At 39.9% G+C, this 16,267-nt stretch overlaps 1 protein-coding gene across 2 annotated transcripts in view; it reads left to right on the top strand.

Annotated features, from left to right (window-relative positions):
• Positions 1-16,267, top strand: part of LOC117906817 (tRNA pseudouridine(38/39) synthase) — a 47,729-nt gene that overhangs the window by 19,100 nt on the left and 12,362 nt on the right. For both annotated transcript variants that reach the window (XM_034820033.1, XM_034820032.1), the window contains exon 6: positions 690-800. In XM_034820033.1, the coding sequence (XP_034675924.1) occupies positions 690-800 (111 nt within the window). The remainder of the gene's footprint in view (positions 1-689; positions 801-16,267) is intronic.

Here is a 16,267-nt window from a genome sequence, read left to right as displayed (position 1 = left end):
AGAGTAACTAACTTGTATTGGGTTTCCCCCTAGGAATATTTGTGACATGATCATTTTATTTACGGGCTTGAGGATCTCCGTTTTAGGCATAGTTCTTTGGCAAACCACTTGTCTTGCGTGATTTGGTTGTTTAGCAGAAAAAAAAAATGCTAGGATTTTTTAGAATAAGGCAAGGATTTCAAAGATTAGGATCTCATTCATTTCTACTCCTCCTTTTGGGCCTCTTGTTCCACAACTTTAAGGACATTCCTCTCAATGCGGTTTAGATCGAGTGATATTCAGTGTGCAAATCGAAAGGTTTAGTGTACCAAGGAGAGGAGCATTCCTCTCTTTGAGTTGTTTTTTGTATATTCCCATGTGGTAGTATACTGATGTGTAGGTGTAGTTAGTATTTTGGAGGTTTAAATCATACTTTTTTTTATCAGTTTATTGTATTTTAGGGACGATTCCAGTTCTTTTATATTTCTTTATCCATATTTAATACATTTTTTATTTCTAATAAAAATAAAAAAAATAAAAAAATTGTTCAAGTGATCATAATTGAATTGAGGTCTAACATGGGTTAACATATGAGGAATGCTAATTGAGGTTTGACCTGGGTTAACAAATTAGAAAATCTAATTTGCATTTAAAAAATCATTTAGCATGACACTTATGGTTTTCTTTGTATAATTTTGATGTTCTTGCAGTCTGAAATTTTCAAGGCTCTTGAGAAGACATGGCTTGCAGTTGGGGACAAGAAGGAATTACAGTATTCAAGATGTGGTAGAACAGACAAGGGAGTATCCTCTGTTGGGCAAGTATGTTGGTTACAAAGTCGCCCTTCTCCTTTTCATTGCTGCTATTGCTAGGTTCAAGATTGCACAGAATTTTCAGATTTATCTTTGTTAATTGAGTATTTGTTTTCTCTCAGTGAAAATTTTCAAAATCATCTGGTTATTCGCACTTGATAGTTTTAATATTTTTCAAAGCTTAACCTCTAGTTAAATTTATTGTGTTGATGAACATTGTGGCTAGCCTACTTGTTTGACAAAACCCATAAGTTTATATAAATTTGATCCACTTTGTTATGCAAAATGCTATAGAGTTGGTTGAACACTCTTGTATATAAAAATTATTGCAGCAGCACTGTAAATGCCTCTTTTCTTTTTTATATTTTTTAAGACTAACTAAACATAAGATTAATTTCTAGATTTCAAGATATGACATCAATTTTGTTTTTATGATTTCAGTTTGTTGATTTGTGTGATGACCAAAATCACATTATGAACTTTGTTTTCAAATTTTTTGGAAGTTGAAATTGAACATTCAATTTCTATGGGTGTTAAAATGCCTAGTGGACAGAGTTCAGATAAGTGAATGCAACCACATCAAAACTCCATGAACATGGAATGTGTTTTTTCAGGCCAAGTGGTATCAGACAAAAGGATATGATGCCTAAAAATCTTCATGATATGACCTTGAGGTGTTAATCATTTATATGCCTAATATGAGAGTAAGAAATGCATGTATAAAATGCAATTGGTATGAATATGACAAGGCCCAACTGGAACTTGGAACTTTCAGAGGATGATAACACTCGAGCTTTTGTGCATGAGTTGATGCTTTCCAGTTTTGATGGGGTGTTGTGTTCCTCGACAGTAGGTCGTATTGAGTTGTGATTAAGCACTTCCCTTTATTTAGGAAGCACTGTTGCCAAAGATAAGGCAGCCATCTAGGGAGGTAACCCCTTGCTGGCTGAAGAACCGTCCCTTTCTAAAGTTTTGAAGATTATCACTATAATCTTTTTGTAGCTTCTCTTTGGTTAAGAAAAATCTCCTACTTGGGATATTGCTTCAGGTGTTCATGATGTCTATTCTAGTAATGCTCCTTGAAAAACCAGTTATTAATACTATGGAATTGCCAAGAGGGAAGGTGAATCATAATACTCCCAAAATCTTAATGTTACTGACCCTAATTAATTAATCCACTCAAATATGGTAATTCTAATAACAAGCACATTAAATATTTAGACACCAAATGTAGCATGGAAGTAAAAAATAGAAGGCTATCTAACCATCTAAATAGAACTCTGGACTGGAATTATCAACACTAGTAAAATATTCCTTAACAATTTCTCCCTTTAGCAATTCTAGGACAAAATTAGAGATACTTGCAACTCCATAATACTCTCATTACAAGTTACAAATTTCTGACTCATGAATTTCTTACACAAATTAACCAATCAACTAAAACAATTCAAACCTTGAATGCCTTTTAATCTTTCTTTGCCAACCACTCCATAGTTAAAACACGTAACTTTAAAGAACCAATTTTTAGACCCTCTAAAGACAATTTTTTTTTTCTCAAAAAAACACGTGGCTCAATCGATAAAGCGGCTGATTGATCCACCATTTAAAATTATTTTTTCTAAGGTTCTGAGCCCTGATCATTCGGTCTCCATAGATCATGAGTTTTTTTTTTCTCCATAAAAGCACTTCCCTAGTTGATCAGTCTAAGGCTCAATTAAGCAGCCCCCTTTTCCCACCGAAAAGCAATCTTTCAATGATTTTTTCTAATGGCATTGTTAAAGTGAACCACCTTTCCAAAATCGATATTTATGTGCATAAACATTATTTTTTTGATAGGTAAATAAAATAAACATTTTAACGCCTAGAAAAAAGCACACAAGTCATATACAAAGGATGCCAAAAGGAAAAACTGCAAAGGTAAGGGCAACAAAAACAAAAGCCCCCTCATGAAAACCCTAACAATATATAAAATCTAATGTGGTTAGGGAACCCTCATCTATGTATAACCTAACCCACGACAAAAGGTTACAAAGTAATGAGAGTTTTAGTTCTTGATAAGATATTTTTATATTTTCAAATGATCTTTAGTTCCTTTCCTTCCATAGTGTCCAAAAAATGCACATCCAAACAACCTTCTAGACCTTCTTTCATTTTTTGCCTACAGAAGTACCAGGCCACCCTATGTCTTGCCAACCTTGCCATAATCCACGCAACCAAAACAAGGAAACACCAAGTTCCAAAGCTTTGATACAATGTAGAAGGATGTGATCTATTGATTCTCTGTCTTTCTTACAAAAGAAACATCATTTTACCAAAGATCATCCTCTTATTTGCAACCAATCTAGAGTCAAAACCTACCCCAAAGACACTTTACATGCAAAATAACCTAATTTAGTCTAAACATCAAATTCCAAATATCCTCATAGGGACTACTTCCACTCTTTCCTACCTCATAAAAGTGTAAAAGGATTTAACTAAAAATTTACTCTTCCTAGTGTTCATCCATTCTATTATGTCTTCTTCATCCTTACTCAAAATATTCCCTTAAATCCTAGAGAGAAAGACCTTAACCCATTACATCTCTCAATAATTGATATCCTTGGAAAAGCGAGGGTTCCAATGCCCTCCCTTGCCATTGCTGATCCCAAACTTCTACCACCCAAGCATCCTTTGTCAAAGATAATGGAATACAAAGAGGGGAACGATTCTTTGAGAGCAAAATTACCACACCATTTATTCTTCTAGAACTTTAGCCTTTTGCTATTGCTCGCCTTAAATGAGGTTTTTCTATTAAAATCCTCCTAGCCTCTCATGATGGCCCTCCACAACCCTATGCTAAAACAACCCCTACTATCACGGGAACACCGACCCCCTTTCCCCTTCCCTTACTTCTCAACAATAACCCATTTCTAAAGGGACTCATTCTCTAAGGCAATCCTCTAAAGCCACTTGCCTAGTAGCATCTAGTTGAGGGTTGTTAGTTTTATAATGCCAAAGCCTCCATTACACTTCTTCTTACAAGTGATTTCTCATCTCACCAAGTGATGTTTTTTCTCTAATGAGTCCCCACCCTAGAAAAGGTCCCTTTCAATCTTCTCAATCCTTAAACTCACATTCTTGGGCAAGACAAACAAAAAATATATGGTAGATTGGCTAGCTTGACAAAGTGCTCTTGATGAGATTAAGCTTCGCTCCCTCAGAAAGATATTGTCTTTTCCACATAACCAACCTTTTGTGAATTCTCTCTTTCAATATATGCCAACTAGCCCTCAATTTATAGTAAGCTCCTCAAGGTAGACCCAAATACACATCAAGGAGTTTCCCCTTCCTACACCCTATCTTGACCACCAATCCCTCCACATTCAAAATATTACTCATTGGAATTAACTCACTTTTCTCCAAATTGATCGTCAAACCAGAGATAGCTTCAAACCATATAAAGATCCAACTTAGATAAGTATTTTCTCTTAACCAACGTCACCAAAGATAAGAGTGTCATCAAAAAATAACAAATTAGACACCTTCATTCCTTTACCTCCTCCCCCTCCACTTACCTTAAATCCTAAAATATAACCTCCTCTTCCTTTGTCTTTTTCAGCAAAGAATTGAGTGCCTTCATAGCTAAACAAATGAATATGGGGAAAGAGGGTCCCCTTGCCTTAATCCCCAAAAGATTTGAAAGAAGCCAACCAAAGTTTCATTTTCTAACACTAAAAATTAGCTATAGAGATGCCCTATTTGATCCAACTGATCCATTTTGTACCAACCCTAATTTGTCCAGAATTTCTTGCAAATAATTCCACTTAACATGATCATAAGACTTTTCTATGTCCAGCTTGCATAACAAACCATTCAAGCCATTGTTTATCCTTGAGTCACTTGCTTCATTAGCAATTAAAACCACATCCAAGATTTATCTCCCCTCATAAAGGTTTTCTGAGGAATGGAGAAGATGATGATGGTGCAAAAAATATCTGTAGTAATATCCCTTCCCCAGGAAATATCATACCATACACTCGGAAGGTAATGACAATGATAAAATTCTATAATTGAGATTATATAGTTGTTGCACATTGCGTCTGGTCAATATTCTAATGCTGAACAAAAGATGATTCGAAATCAGTCGATTGTAGTGGAGAGAAAGGTTTTCCATGTGAAGTCTGAAGATTGCAATGGAGGAACGTGGATTTCAATAACAGAGAGAAGTCGAGGTTTTGTGGTTTCTTTAGGTTTTGGAGAGGAGGAGACGAGTTGGTTAGTGGAGCAGTTAGAGAAAGCTGTGGATTTGGAGGCTTCCAGGGGTTTCATTCGAAAAATAAGGGGTAAGACTAAGACTCATCTGATGGAGATATGTTTTAACAGCAGAGGGAGATATATGAAAATCATAGAATATGTTGCAAAGAGAAAACCTTTGGTTTTAGTTGTTCCAAGAGGTGTTAATGGTTGTGGGTGGGAAAATCTTAGGAAGGTGATTGTTTCAGTCCAAGAGTTCTCTGTTCAAGCTGAAAGAGATTCGAAGGAGAAGCAAAAAAAGCCTCAAGAGAGCAAAGGAATGTACGAAGGTGAGAGGTCCTATGCTGATGTGGTTGCAGAGAAAAGAACTAGGAATGGTGCAGAGATGCCAGTTGGAAAATGGGCAAGAGCTGTAGTTTGTGAAAGCAAAGGAAAAATACGAGACTGGTGTGAGGTTGGAAAAGCTATAGCGAGAAAGGTGGGGATGAAAGGAATGGTGTCTGTAACACCCATTTCTGCTTACAAAGGGTGTTTTTTTATGGAATCTGCAAGGAAAGCTCAGTGGATACAAGATCAAGGGAGCTTCACAGCGAGAGGAGAGCTTATTGCTTTGAGGAGATGGTCGTCAAAATAGAACTCAGTCGTTAATGGAAAATTTAGACGAGGGTGGTTGGAACTAAGAGTTCTCCCTTTCCACCTGTGGGATGAGGTGCAGTTGAGACACATTTTGCAGCAGTGGGGGAGGGTAACGAAGGTGGCGAGGAAATCATTGAAGCTCGTTGATTTGACGAAGGTAACATTGTGGGTGGAGATGTTTCCAAATGTCGTGCTTCCAGCGCTATTAGAGGTAGAAGATGGAGATTGGACATACATGGTTCCAATTATAGTCACCGGAGAAGATGACGGAGAAGACTCTATCAGGCCTGAGTCGAATCGCAGCAAGGATGAGCTGAGGTCAGCCGGGGGTTGCGTCTTTCAGAAGCCACAGAACGTTGAGGGGCTACGAGCTATTGACAAGACCATTGAGTGCCATAGCTGGATGCCTCGTCATCGTTCCCATTTTTGTTCTTCAGATTCAAAATCGACTAAGGGGGAGAAAGAAAAGGGAAGGTGGATGTTGGGCCCAACGGCGGTAAGCAACATCGGGCTAACACCAGACGCCTTTGAAGCCCGTTCTGATTGGGCCCAATTTGGGGCGAAAGATTTTGGGCCCCTAGCGGGTCCAGCCCATAAAGGATCCTCTAATGGCGGCCCAGATGTATCTTCGTCTTCAAAGCTCCTAAGACCAGGGTTCACTGCAAAGAATAAAATGCCGAAAGGTCATCTTCAAGTGTCGTCAATGCCGAAAGGATCCTCAGTCTCCGTAAGGCGCAAAGCAAGAAGTGGGCCGCCGAGATTTGAGGAGGCGTCTTCTACCCCGAAGCGAAACTTAGAAGGAGGTGGCTCACTGGAGACAAATCGAGACACTTCTCAGGGCAAATCTCACTCCAGAAAGAGCGATCTCTCCACTGGTTTTGAAACATCCAAAGTTTCTACCGGCGAGACAGAGGGAGAAGAGTGGATTCTGCAATGCAAATTGATCAATGAGGTGCGTACTCCTTTCTCAGCTGTATCTGAGCGAGATCTTCCTCTGTCTGGGGCTTTTGAGCCAAATTTTATTCCCAAAACCTCTGTTTCTTTGGTTCACCCTTCTCGTCGTCAGTCTTTTTCTTCGATTCCGTTGGAGTCAAGCTACGCCGTTCAACGTGTTCCGTTTTTATCTCTCTTGTGGTGAATAACAACCATCGTGGTGGTGCGTCCTGTTCGGAAGGTGTGGTGGTTCCCCTAGAAACCTCTAACCGAAAATTTAAAGACCGGCCTCTCCTTAGGGAAACTCTCAGTAACCCTGAGGTGTGTGGTGTCTCAGGTGAGGCTTTGTTCCCAGTGCTAGAACCTTCCACCCTCCCGTTGGAAGATTTTCAGGTTGAGGGGCTTACGCCTCGGAAGATGGTCAAGTTCAGTCGGTTATGGAGAGTTTAAGGGTTAGAATTGTCAGGGATAACGGAAAAGGTGTGGAAGGAGAGTACAAGAGTGCTCTCTCTGCGGACAAGGTTTATTCCAGAAGAAAGAAGAAAAATGACTCTGGAACTTGAGGAGAGGATTAGTTCTGGGTGTGGGTTGTGTTGGCTTGTTTTTGTTTTCATGAAGATCTTAAGTTGGAATACAAGAGGTTTAGGATCTAGGAAGAAAAGGAGGACTGTGAGAAGGTTTTTAAGTACTCAAAACCCAGATGTGGTGATGTTTCAGGAAACAAAGCGTGAAATTTGGGATAGGAGGTCCGTGAGTAGTGTTTGGAAAGGTAAAAGTCTGGATTGGGTTGCTCTTCCTGCTTGTGGGGCGTCGAGGGGGATTGTGATCTTATGGGATTCAATTAAGTTCAAGTGTTCAGAGAAGGTGTTATGATTTTTCTCTGTTACTGTAAAATTGAACTCTGATGAGGAAGGGTTTTTTTGGTTAACCTCAGTGTATGGCCCGAATAAGGCAATGTGGAGGAAGGACTTCTGGATGGAGCTTCAAGACCTGAATGGTCTGACGTCCCCAAGGTGGTGCGTAGGAGGGGATTTTAATGTGATCAGGAGGATATCTAAGAAGATGGGTGACTCTAGGTTAACAGTCAACATGAGGTGTTTTGATGAGTTTATAAAAGAAAGTGGTTTGTTGGATCCCCCTCTTAGGAATGCGGCTTTTACATGATCAAACATGTAAGTCGATCCTATTTGCAAGAGGTTAGATAGGTTTTTGTTCTCTTCTGAGTGGGATTCTTTTTTCTCTCAAAGTATTCAAGAGGCCCTTCCTAGATGGACCTCTGACCATAGCCCAATTTGTTTGGAAACTAATCCTTTAAAATGGGGACCGACTCCTTTTAGGTTTGAGAATATGTGGTTGCTCCATCCTGAGTTTAAAGAGAAGTTTAGAGATTGGTGGCAAGAATGTACAGTTGAAGGTTGGGAAAGTCACAAGTTTATGAGGAAACTAAAGTTTATTAAATCAAAGTTGAAAGAGTGGAATATAGTGGTCTTTGGAGATTTAAGAGAGAGGAAAAAGCACATTCTTATGAACTTAGGCAGAATTGATCGAATTGAACAAGAAAGGAATTTAAATCTTGATCTGGTTTCGGAAAGGACCCTAAGAAGGAAGGAGCTAGAGGATTTGTTATTGAAGGAAGAGGTGCAATGGAGACAAAAATCTAGGGTTAAGTGGATTAAAGAAGAGGATTGCAACTCTAAGTTTTTTCACAGAGTGGCCACTGGAAGAAGAAGCAGGAAGTTCATAAAGTCTCTGATTTTTGAGAGGGGGAAGACTTTAAATAACATTGAGATTATTTCTGAGGAGATTGTAAATTTCTTTGGGAATCTCTATTCCAAACCCGAAGGTGACTCTTGGAAGATTGAAGGGATTGATTGGGCCCCTATTTCTGAACAGAGTGCAATTTGGTTGGATAGACCGTTTTCTGAAGAGGAGGTTCGAATGGCAGTTTTCCAATTGAATAAGGAAAAGGCCCCTGGCCCTGATGGCTTTACTATAGTAGTTTATCAAGAGTGTTGGGATGTGATAAAAGAGGATCTAATGAGGGTGTTTTTTGAGTTCCACACTAAGGGGGTAATAAATCAAAGTACAAATGCGACATTCATTGCTATGGTGCCTAAGAAAAGCCAAACTTTTAAAATCTCAGATTATAGACCTATTAGTTTGGTTACAAGTTTATATAAGATAATTGCTAAGGTCTTATCAGGGCGTTTACGCAAAGTTCTACATGAAACAATCTTTGGCTCTCAAGGAGCCTTTGTGGAAGGGAGACAAATTTTGGATGTTGTATTGATAGCCAATGAAGTGGTGGATGAGAAAAGAAGGTCAGGCGAGGAAGGGGTAGTCTTCAAAATTGATTTTGAGAAGGCTTATGATCATGTGGATTGGGGTTTTTTAGATCATGTGCTTCAAAGGAAGGGGTTCAGCCAGAAAGGGAGATCTTGGATGAGGGGCTGTTTATCTTCTTCTAGTTTTGCAATCCTAGTTAATGGGAATGCAAAGGGTTGGGTTAAGGCCTCTAAAGGTTTGAGACAGGGAGATCCTCTTTCTCCTTTCCTTTTTACTCTAGTAACAGATGTTCTAAGTAGGTTGATGATTAGAGCTGAGGAAACTGGGAAAACTGAGGGTTTCCTTGTGGGGAGGGATAGGACTAGAGTGTCCTTGTTATAGTTTGCTAATGATACCATATTTTTCTCTAAAGCCTCTTTGGACCTTCTTCAAAACCTTAAGATTATCCTTTTGGTTTTTGGGCAAGTATCTGGTTTAAAAATCAACTTAGAAAAAAACACCATTTCAGGTATTAACACTAGGCAGAGGTGTTGTCTAGTTTGGCTTTAGTTTTGGAGTGCAGAGTGTCAGAGTGGCCTTTGTCTTATTTAGGCCTTCCTTTGGGAGGGAACCCAAAGACAATAGGCTTTTGGGATCCAGTGGTTGAGAGAATTTCGAGGAGGCTGGATGGGTGGAAAAAGGCCTATTTGTCTTTGGGAGGGAGGATTACTTTAATTCAGTCTTGTCTGTCTCACATCCCTAGCTACTTCCTCTCCCTCTTCAAAATCCCTGTATCTATAGCTTCAAAGATGAAAGATGCAAAGGGATTTTCTTTGGTCTGGGGCTGGGGAATGGAAGAAAGATCACCTAATCAGATGGAGGTTGTTAGTAGACCAAAGGAGATGGGAGTTGGGCTTTGGGAAGACTTCTATGAGAAATATTCCTCTTAGGGAAATGGCTCTGGAGGTTCCTTAGAGAAAGGAGCGGTCTTTGGCATAAGGTTATTACGAGTATATATGGGACACATCCTAATGGATGGGACGCCAATATGGTGGTTAGATGGTCTCACAAATGTCCTTGGAAGGCTATTGCTCAAGTTTTCCAGGAGTTCTCCCCTTTTGTCCGCCTAGTGGTGGGCAATGGGGAGAGAATTTGGTTTTGGGAAGATCTTTGGTGGGGAAACCAAACTTTGTGTTCTTAATTTGTTGATCTCTACAGAGTTATTTCTGTGAAAAACCTTATTGTCTCAAATGTCCTTGGCAATTCCTTACCATTGTCTTGGAATTTTAACTTTCGCCGCAATCTAACGGATTCAGAAATTGATCTCCTTCAGAGATTAATGTCCTCCCTTAATTTTGTGTTTCTTTCTCCTTCTTCATCAGACTCAAGAGCGTGGTCTTTGTCTTCGTCAGGCTCGTTTTCAGTGAAATCTTTTTTCTATGCCTTGTCAAAAGTTTCAAATCCTTTGATGTTCCTTCCGGCCAAGTTTTTATGGAGCTCAAAAGTCCCTTCAAAGGTTAAGGCACTCGCTTGGTTAGTAGCACATGGGAAGGTAAACACTAATGACAAGTTGCAATTGACAAGACCTTACAAAGCCCTCTGTCCTCAATGGTACATTCTTTGCAAAGGAAATGGAGAGTCGATTGACCATCTTTTTCTTCATTGTCCCGTTACCATTGGACTTTGGCACAGGTTGTTTAATCTAGTAGGTTTGATTTGGGTCCCTCCAAGGAGCCTTGAGGACATGTTGGTTATTTCTTTTAAAGGCTTGGGGAACTCATTAAGAGGCAAGGCACTTTGGCAAATTGCTTGCCTTACTTTGATTTGGATGGTGTGGCAAGAAAGAAACAATAGGATCTTTGAGGATAAAGGGAGAACGGAAGAGATGGTTTAGGATTTGATCCGGTTTTATTATTCTCTATAGGCTTCTTGTACTGAAGCTTTTAGAGGAGTTCCTCTAAGCATTCTACAACTCAATTGGATTGGGGTTTGCGTCTCAAGAGTTTGAAGATTGATGGGGTTTATTTTGTTTTTAGAGTTTTATTTGTCAAAATATTGTGTAAATGACCGAATACCTTGGCCTTGAGTTTTGTATATTATATATAGACTTTACAAGGATGCTTTACATGGAAAGCAAATAAAAGCAAATAAATTCCAGCATGATTCTAGCCCTATACATGTAAACTATAATCTGTCAAATAATATATGCTAACTGTACAGAATAATAAATGGAGAAATAAGGAAACAATTGTGGGCTAAAATAAGGAAAGAAGGGTGGGTTAAATTAAGGAAAGAAGTGTGGACAGCAAGTGTGGACTAAAATATGGAAGGTGTGGACAGCAAAGTTGTCCTTTGACAGCCCCCCTCAAATTGATGCAGGTTGATCAACAAGCATCAATTTGCTACTTAGCAAGCAATGTCGATGACGAGGGAGAGCCTTGGTGAAGATATCAGCTATTTGTAAGTCGGTGGAAATATGTGGAAGAGTGATAACACGAGCTTCAAAGGCTTCACGGATAGAGTGATAGTCCACTTCAATATGCTTTGTGCGCTCATGATAGACAGGATTGGCCGTGATCTGAATAGTGCTTGTATTATCGGCATGTAGAGGTGTAGGATCGGTCTCAGAAAAATCTAACTCCGCAAGCAAACCTCGAAGCCAAATGATTTCAGAACAAGCAAGAGACATCGCCCGGTACTCAGATTCTGTAGATGACTTAGAGACTCTGTCTTGCTTCTTACTTTTCCAAGATATCAATGCATCACCTAAGAACACACACCAACCAGTGATGGAGCGACGGGTATCCGCACAACCAGCCCAGTCAGCATCACTATAAGCAGCAAGGCGAGTAGAATTGCCTGCAGGGAAGAACAAGCCACGAGTAGAAGTGCCTTGAACATAGCGTATGATCCTACGAACGGCAGCCAAATGAAGATGACGAGGAGTCTGAAGGAACTGGCTGACTTGTTGTACAGCAAAAGAAATGTCCGGTCACTCGCATACTTCCTGTATAAACTGGGATCAGCAAGTAAGTCGCCCTCCTCTTTGCGAAGCTTGACATTTAATTCTATGGGAGTATCAACAGAAGTAGCCCCTTGTAGACCAGCTGTAGCCACCAAGTCACTCGCATACTTATGTTGATTAAGGGAAATACCAGAGGGACTATGATGCACCTCAAGACCAAGAAAATATGTGAGAGACCCAAGATCTTTCATATGAAAGGACTCGGAGAGTTGAGTTTTGAGCTGACCAAGTAAAGCAGAATCGGAACCAGTGATCACAATATCATCAACATAAACCAAAAGAACAACATACCCATGTCTGATTTCCGAAGAAACAAGGAAGTGTCATACTGCTCTGCCTGAATGAAAATTGTAATAAAGTGGTGCGGAATTTATCAAACCAGGCCTCGGAGCCTGTTTGAGACCATAAAGAGAGCGACGAAGCTTACACACATGTGAAGTCGGAGAGGGAAACATCCGAGGGTGGCTTCATATAAATACACTCTTTAAGATCCCCATGAAGAAATCATTTTTTACATCCTCTGATGTAGTGACCAATCACTGGAAGCAGCAAGAGCTAGAATCGTATGAACAGTAGTCATTTTAGCCACAGGAGCAAAGGTCTCTTCATAATTGACACCATATTCCTGATTATTCTAAGTGCAACAAGTCGAGCTTTGTACGATCCAAACTTCCATCAGATCGGACCTTGACTGAGTAACCCATTTGCAACCCAGAGGAACAATAGTGGGAGGACAGGGCTCAATGTCCAAGTGTGTTGGCCTCTAGAGCGGCATTTCTTCCTGCATAGCTTGTCGCCAACAATCATGCTTAGTAGCATGTGAGTAGCATGTGGGAATATCAAATTTGGACAATGCAGCAGTAAGGGCTGAAATAGAATTGCCAGAACTGGAGAGGGAAATCCATACCTATTCGGAGGTACAGACACTCGAGAAGGCGACGTACTGAAGGTGCTGCAACTGACTGCATCTAGAGCATGGTAGGATCAGATATCGGGTGAGCCACCGAAAGAGACTGTGGGCGGGAGCGTCTTGTATACACAATACCTAGTTGAAAGCGAGAACTGACTGGATGAAGATCTGAGAACTGTTGCTCAAAGGAGGGAAGGACCACAGTAGAAGAGGATGACAGTAGAAGATGATATAGGAAAGAAATGTTGATTTTCAAAGAAAATAACATTCTAGAAATACGTGTACGATGTAATGTAGGATCATAGCAACAAATCCTTTTGACACATATTATATCCCAAGAAAGCACATCGAACAGATTGAGCAGATAATTTATGTCGCTCATGAGGAGGTAAATGAACAAAGCATACACAACAAAAAATACGAAGGTGATCATAACTAGGTTGCTTAGCAAATAAGCGGAAATAGGGAGACTCATATGTAGGACTTGAGAAGGTAACGATTAATCAAGTGAGTAGCAGTTTTTAGAGCCTCTACCTAAAACCATGGATGGAACAGAAGATTCTAACAAGAGAGTACGTACCACATCTAAAAGATGACGATTTTTGCGTTCGGCAACTCCATTTTGTTGAGGAGTAGAGGGACATGAACGTTGATGAATAATACCCTTAGAAGCCAAGAATGCTTGAAACTCAGTAGACAAATACTCACCACCGGAATCTGTGCATTATGTCTTAATAGAAGTAGAAAATTGATTGTCAACATACGCTAAAAACTCAGTAAAAGTTCGAAAGACCTCAGATTTAGAGCGAAGAAAGTAGACCCAAGTAAATTTGCTATGATCATCAATGAAAGTCACATAATATTTAAATTTCTCATGTGAACTAACCGGGAAGGTCCCCAAAATCACTATGGATAAGATCAAAGCAGTGAGATGCTCTACTTGCATGCAAAGGGAAGGGAGAGTTTTACTTTTACCAAGTTGCAAGAATCACACTCAAGAGATAAAGAATAACGATCTTATTACCAGGTAAATCAGAGTTCAATACATGAGATAAGATTTGAGTATTGGATGGCCTAAACGACGATGCCACACCATACTAGATCTGAAACATTATTACAAGCAAAAGACTTAATAGAGAAAGTGGAGAAAAATCTGGAACAGGTAAAAATAGTGGAAACAAGCGCCCCACTTTAGGTCCCTTTGCGATCGGCTTCCCATTACTGGTCCTGCACAACACAACCATTACCAGAAAAATTAACAGCACAATTGTTATCAACTAATTGGCCAACAGAAATAAGATTCGTGGAAAGCTGAGGAGCAAGAAACACGTCAGTGAACTTAGAGGAGGCATCGCCGATAGCAGCTATGGGCAAAGAGTGCCATTGGCAGTCTGAATGGAAGATTGACCAGCGTAGGGCCGAACATGACACCAAAGCGGTGGGATTTATTAGTCATGTGATTAGAGGCCCCCGAGTCCACGTACCAGAGTTTAGTAGAATTGTTACTTGAAACCCCATTGCTGATAATGCTGAAATTAACATCCGTTGCACCATTTCTGGGGTGCAGTAATCTGGTGCAGGAGGTGCAGGAACAGAGCACGCAGCTGAGGAGAGTCGTGTGTTGCAGAAGTTGCTACAAGAGGGATATAACCGAAGTCTGAAATGCTTGGGCTTGACGATTCTGGGGCGAATACGACATTCTTTGATAATGTGACCCTTCTTCTTGCAATAAGAACAAACTTCTTAGGGCAGTGGCAACAATATGCCATATTCCTTGCAGCAAAACACTGCAAGTTTTTAGAATGCATAGGTGGTCCGCGGCCTTGGGCTGCATAAGCTACAGTTGTCGTCCCGGAACTACCATGAGATTGCTCCAAAATAGCTTGAGTACTAAGGCGTTGCTCTTCGCGAAGTAACTCACCAAAACAAATATCAAGAGAGGGAACAGGAGATCTATTCAGTAAAGAGGAGCGGACAGATTCATATTCCGGACGTAGTTTCATAAGAAACTGATCACGCTGGGTAGTCGCGTGAATAGTCTGAATAGTTGAGAGAGCGGTAATAGGAACATCCGCTGTAACCAAATCAGCATATTCATGCCAAAGAGTCAGAAATGCTGAGTAGTAGTTCTGGATGGAAAGACTACCATGTTGAAACATGGCAATCGCATGTTCTAATTGAAAGCGACGAGCATCGTTATCTTGATGATAAACTTTCTTCAAATAAGCCCACATAGATTGAGCGGAGCGATGGGGCCGCAAGTGGGTGACAATATGAGGCTCCACTGAACCAAGAAGCCAAGACATGATGCGTGCATCAAGCACAGCCCATGAAGGAGAAGACCCAACATCCTGAGATTTGTCAAAAGTGGATGGTTTTTCAACATCCATGCCATCAATATGACCCCCAAAGGTCTTTTCCCTTGAGAAAAAGTTCAAACTGAAATGCCCAGGTAGAATAATTTGTACCTGTAAACTTAACACACAGAGGTGCGGAATCCATAGAAAATAAATAGAACCCGAGACAAAAGGATGGACCAAAAAAAAATCCTAGAAGAAAACTGAACAACCACAGAAATACTGAGAAAAATGGTTGTGGTTGGGTGCAGCACGGATCAACACAGACTTGACTGAAAAGACACAAGAGGCACCTCCGAAACCGAAAAGACAGAAAAGAATTTGAGGGAAGAAAAATTAGCAACCTTGCTCTGATACCATGTCAAAATATTGTGTAAATGACCGAATACCTTGGCCTTGAGTTTTGTATATTATATATAGACTTTACAAGGATACTTTACATGGAAAGCAAATAAAAGCAAATAAATTCCAGCATGATTCTAGCCCTATACATGTAAACTATAATCTGTCAAATAATATATGCTAACTGTACAGAATAATAAATGGAGAAATAAGGAAACAATTGTGGGCTAAAATAAGGAAAGAAGGGTGGGTTAAATTAAGGAAAGAAGTGTGGACAGCAAGTGTGGGCTAAAATATGGAAGGTGTGGAGGGCTAAAATAAGGAAGGTGTGGACAGCAAAGCTGTCCTTTGACACTATTGTTGGGTGTTTTTCCTTGGTATTTGTGTAGGAAGGACCTCTCATCCTTCCCTTGGTTTTTTTCTCTTTCTATTGTCTCTTTTTTCTCTCCTGTATTTGTTCTTTTATTAATATAATCTTCTTCGTTTCTGATCAAAAAATAAATAAATAAAGGTTTTCTGAGACTTAGAAACGATTAACCCCACCGCCTTCCTCAATCTATTTGCCATCACCATAGGCTATGCACTTTTTCAAAATGCATGCAAAACCAATAATATAAATTATGCTTTTGAAATCCTATGTATTATGCAACCTAAATGTAAATTAAATGCAAATGTAATTTTCTCAAGACTCATTCATCATCTAACTTTCTTTGTAAAAACAATGTATATGGTGTGATGTGGTTCTTCATTATGTTCTTAGTGGAACTTTGCAAGG

This window comes from Vitis riparia, chromosome 18 (assembly GCF_004353265.1).
Source record: "Vitis riparia cultivar Riparia Gloire de Montpellier isolate 1030 chromosome 18, EGFV_Vit.rip_1.0, whole genome shotgun sequence".
NCBI classification, from domain to species: Eukaryota; Viridiplantae; Streptophyta; class Magnoliopsida; order Vitales; family Vitaceae; genus Vitis; species Vitis riparia.
The sequence above is the reverse complement of the archived record's forward strand: the minus strand, read 5'-3'. Positions and strand labels throughout refer to the sequence as shown.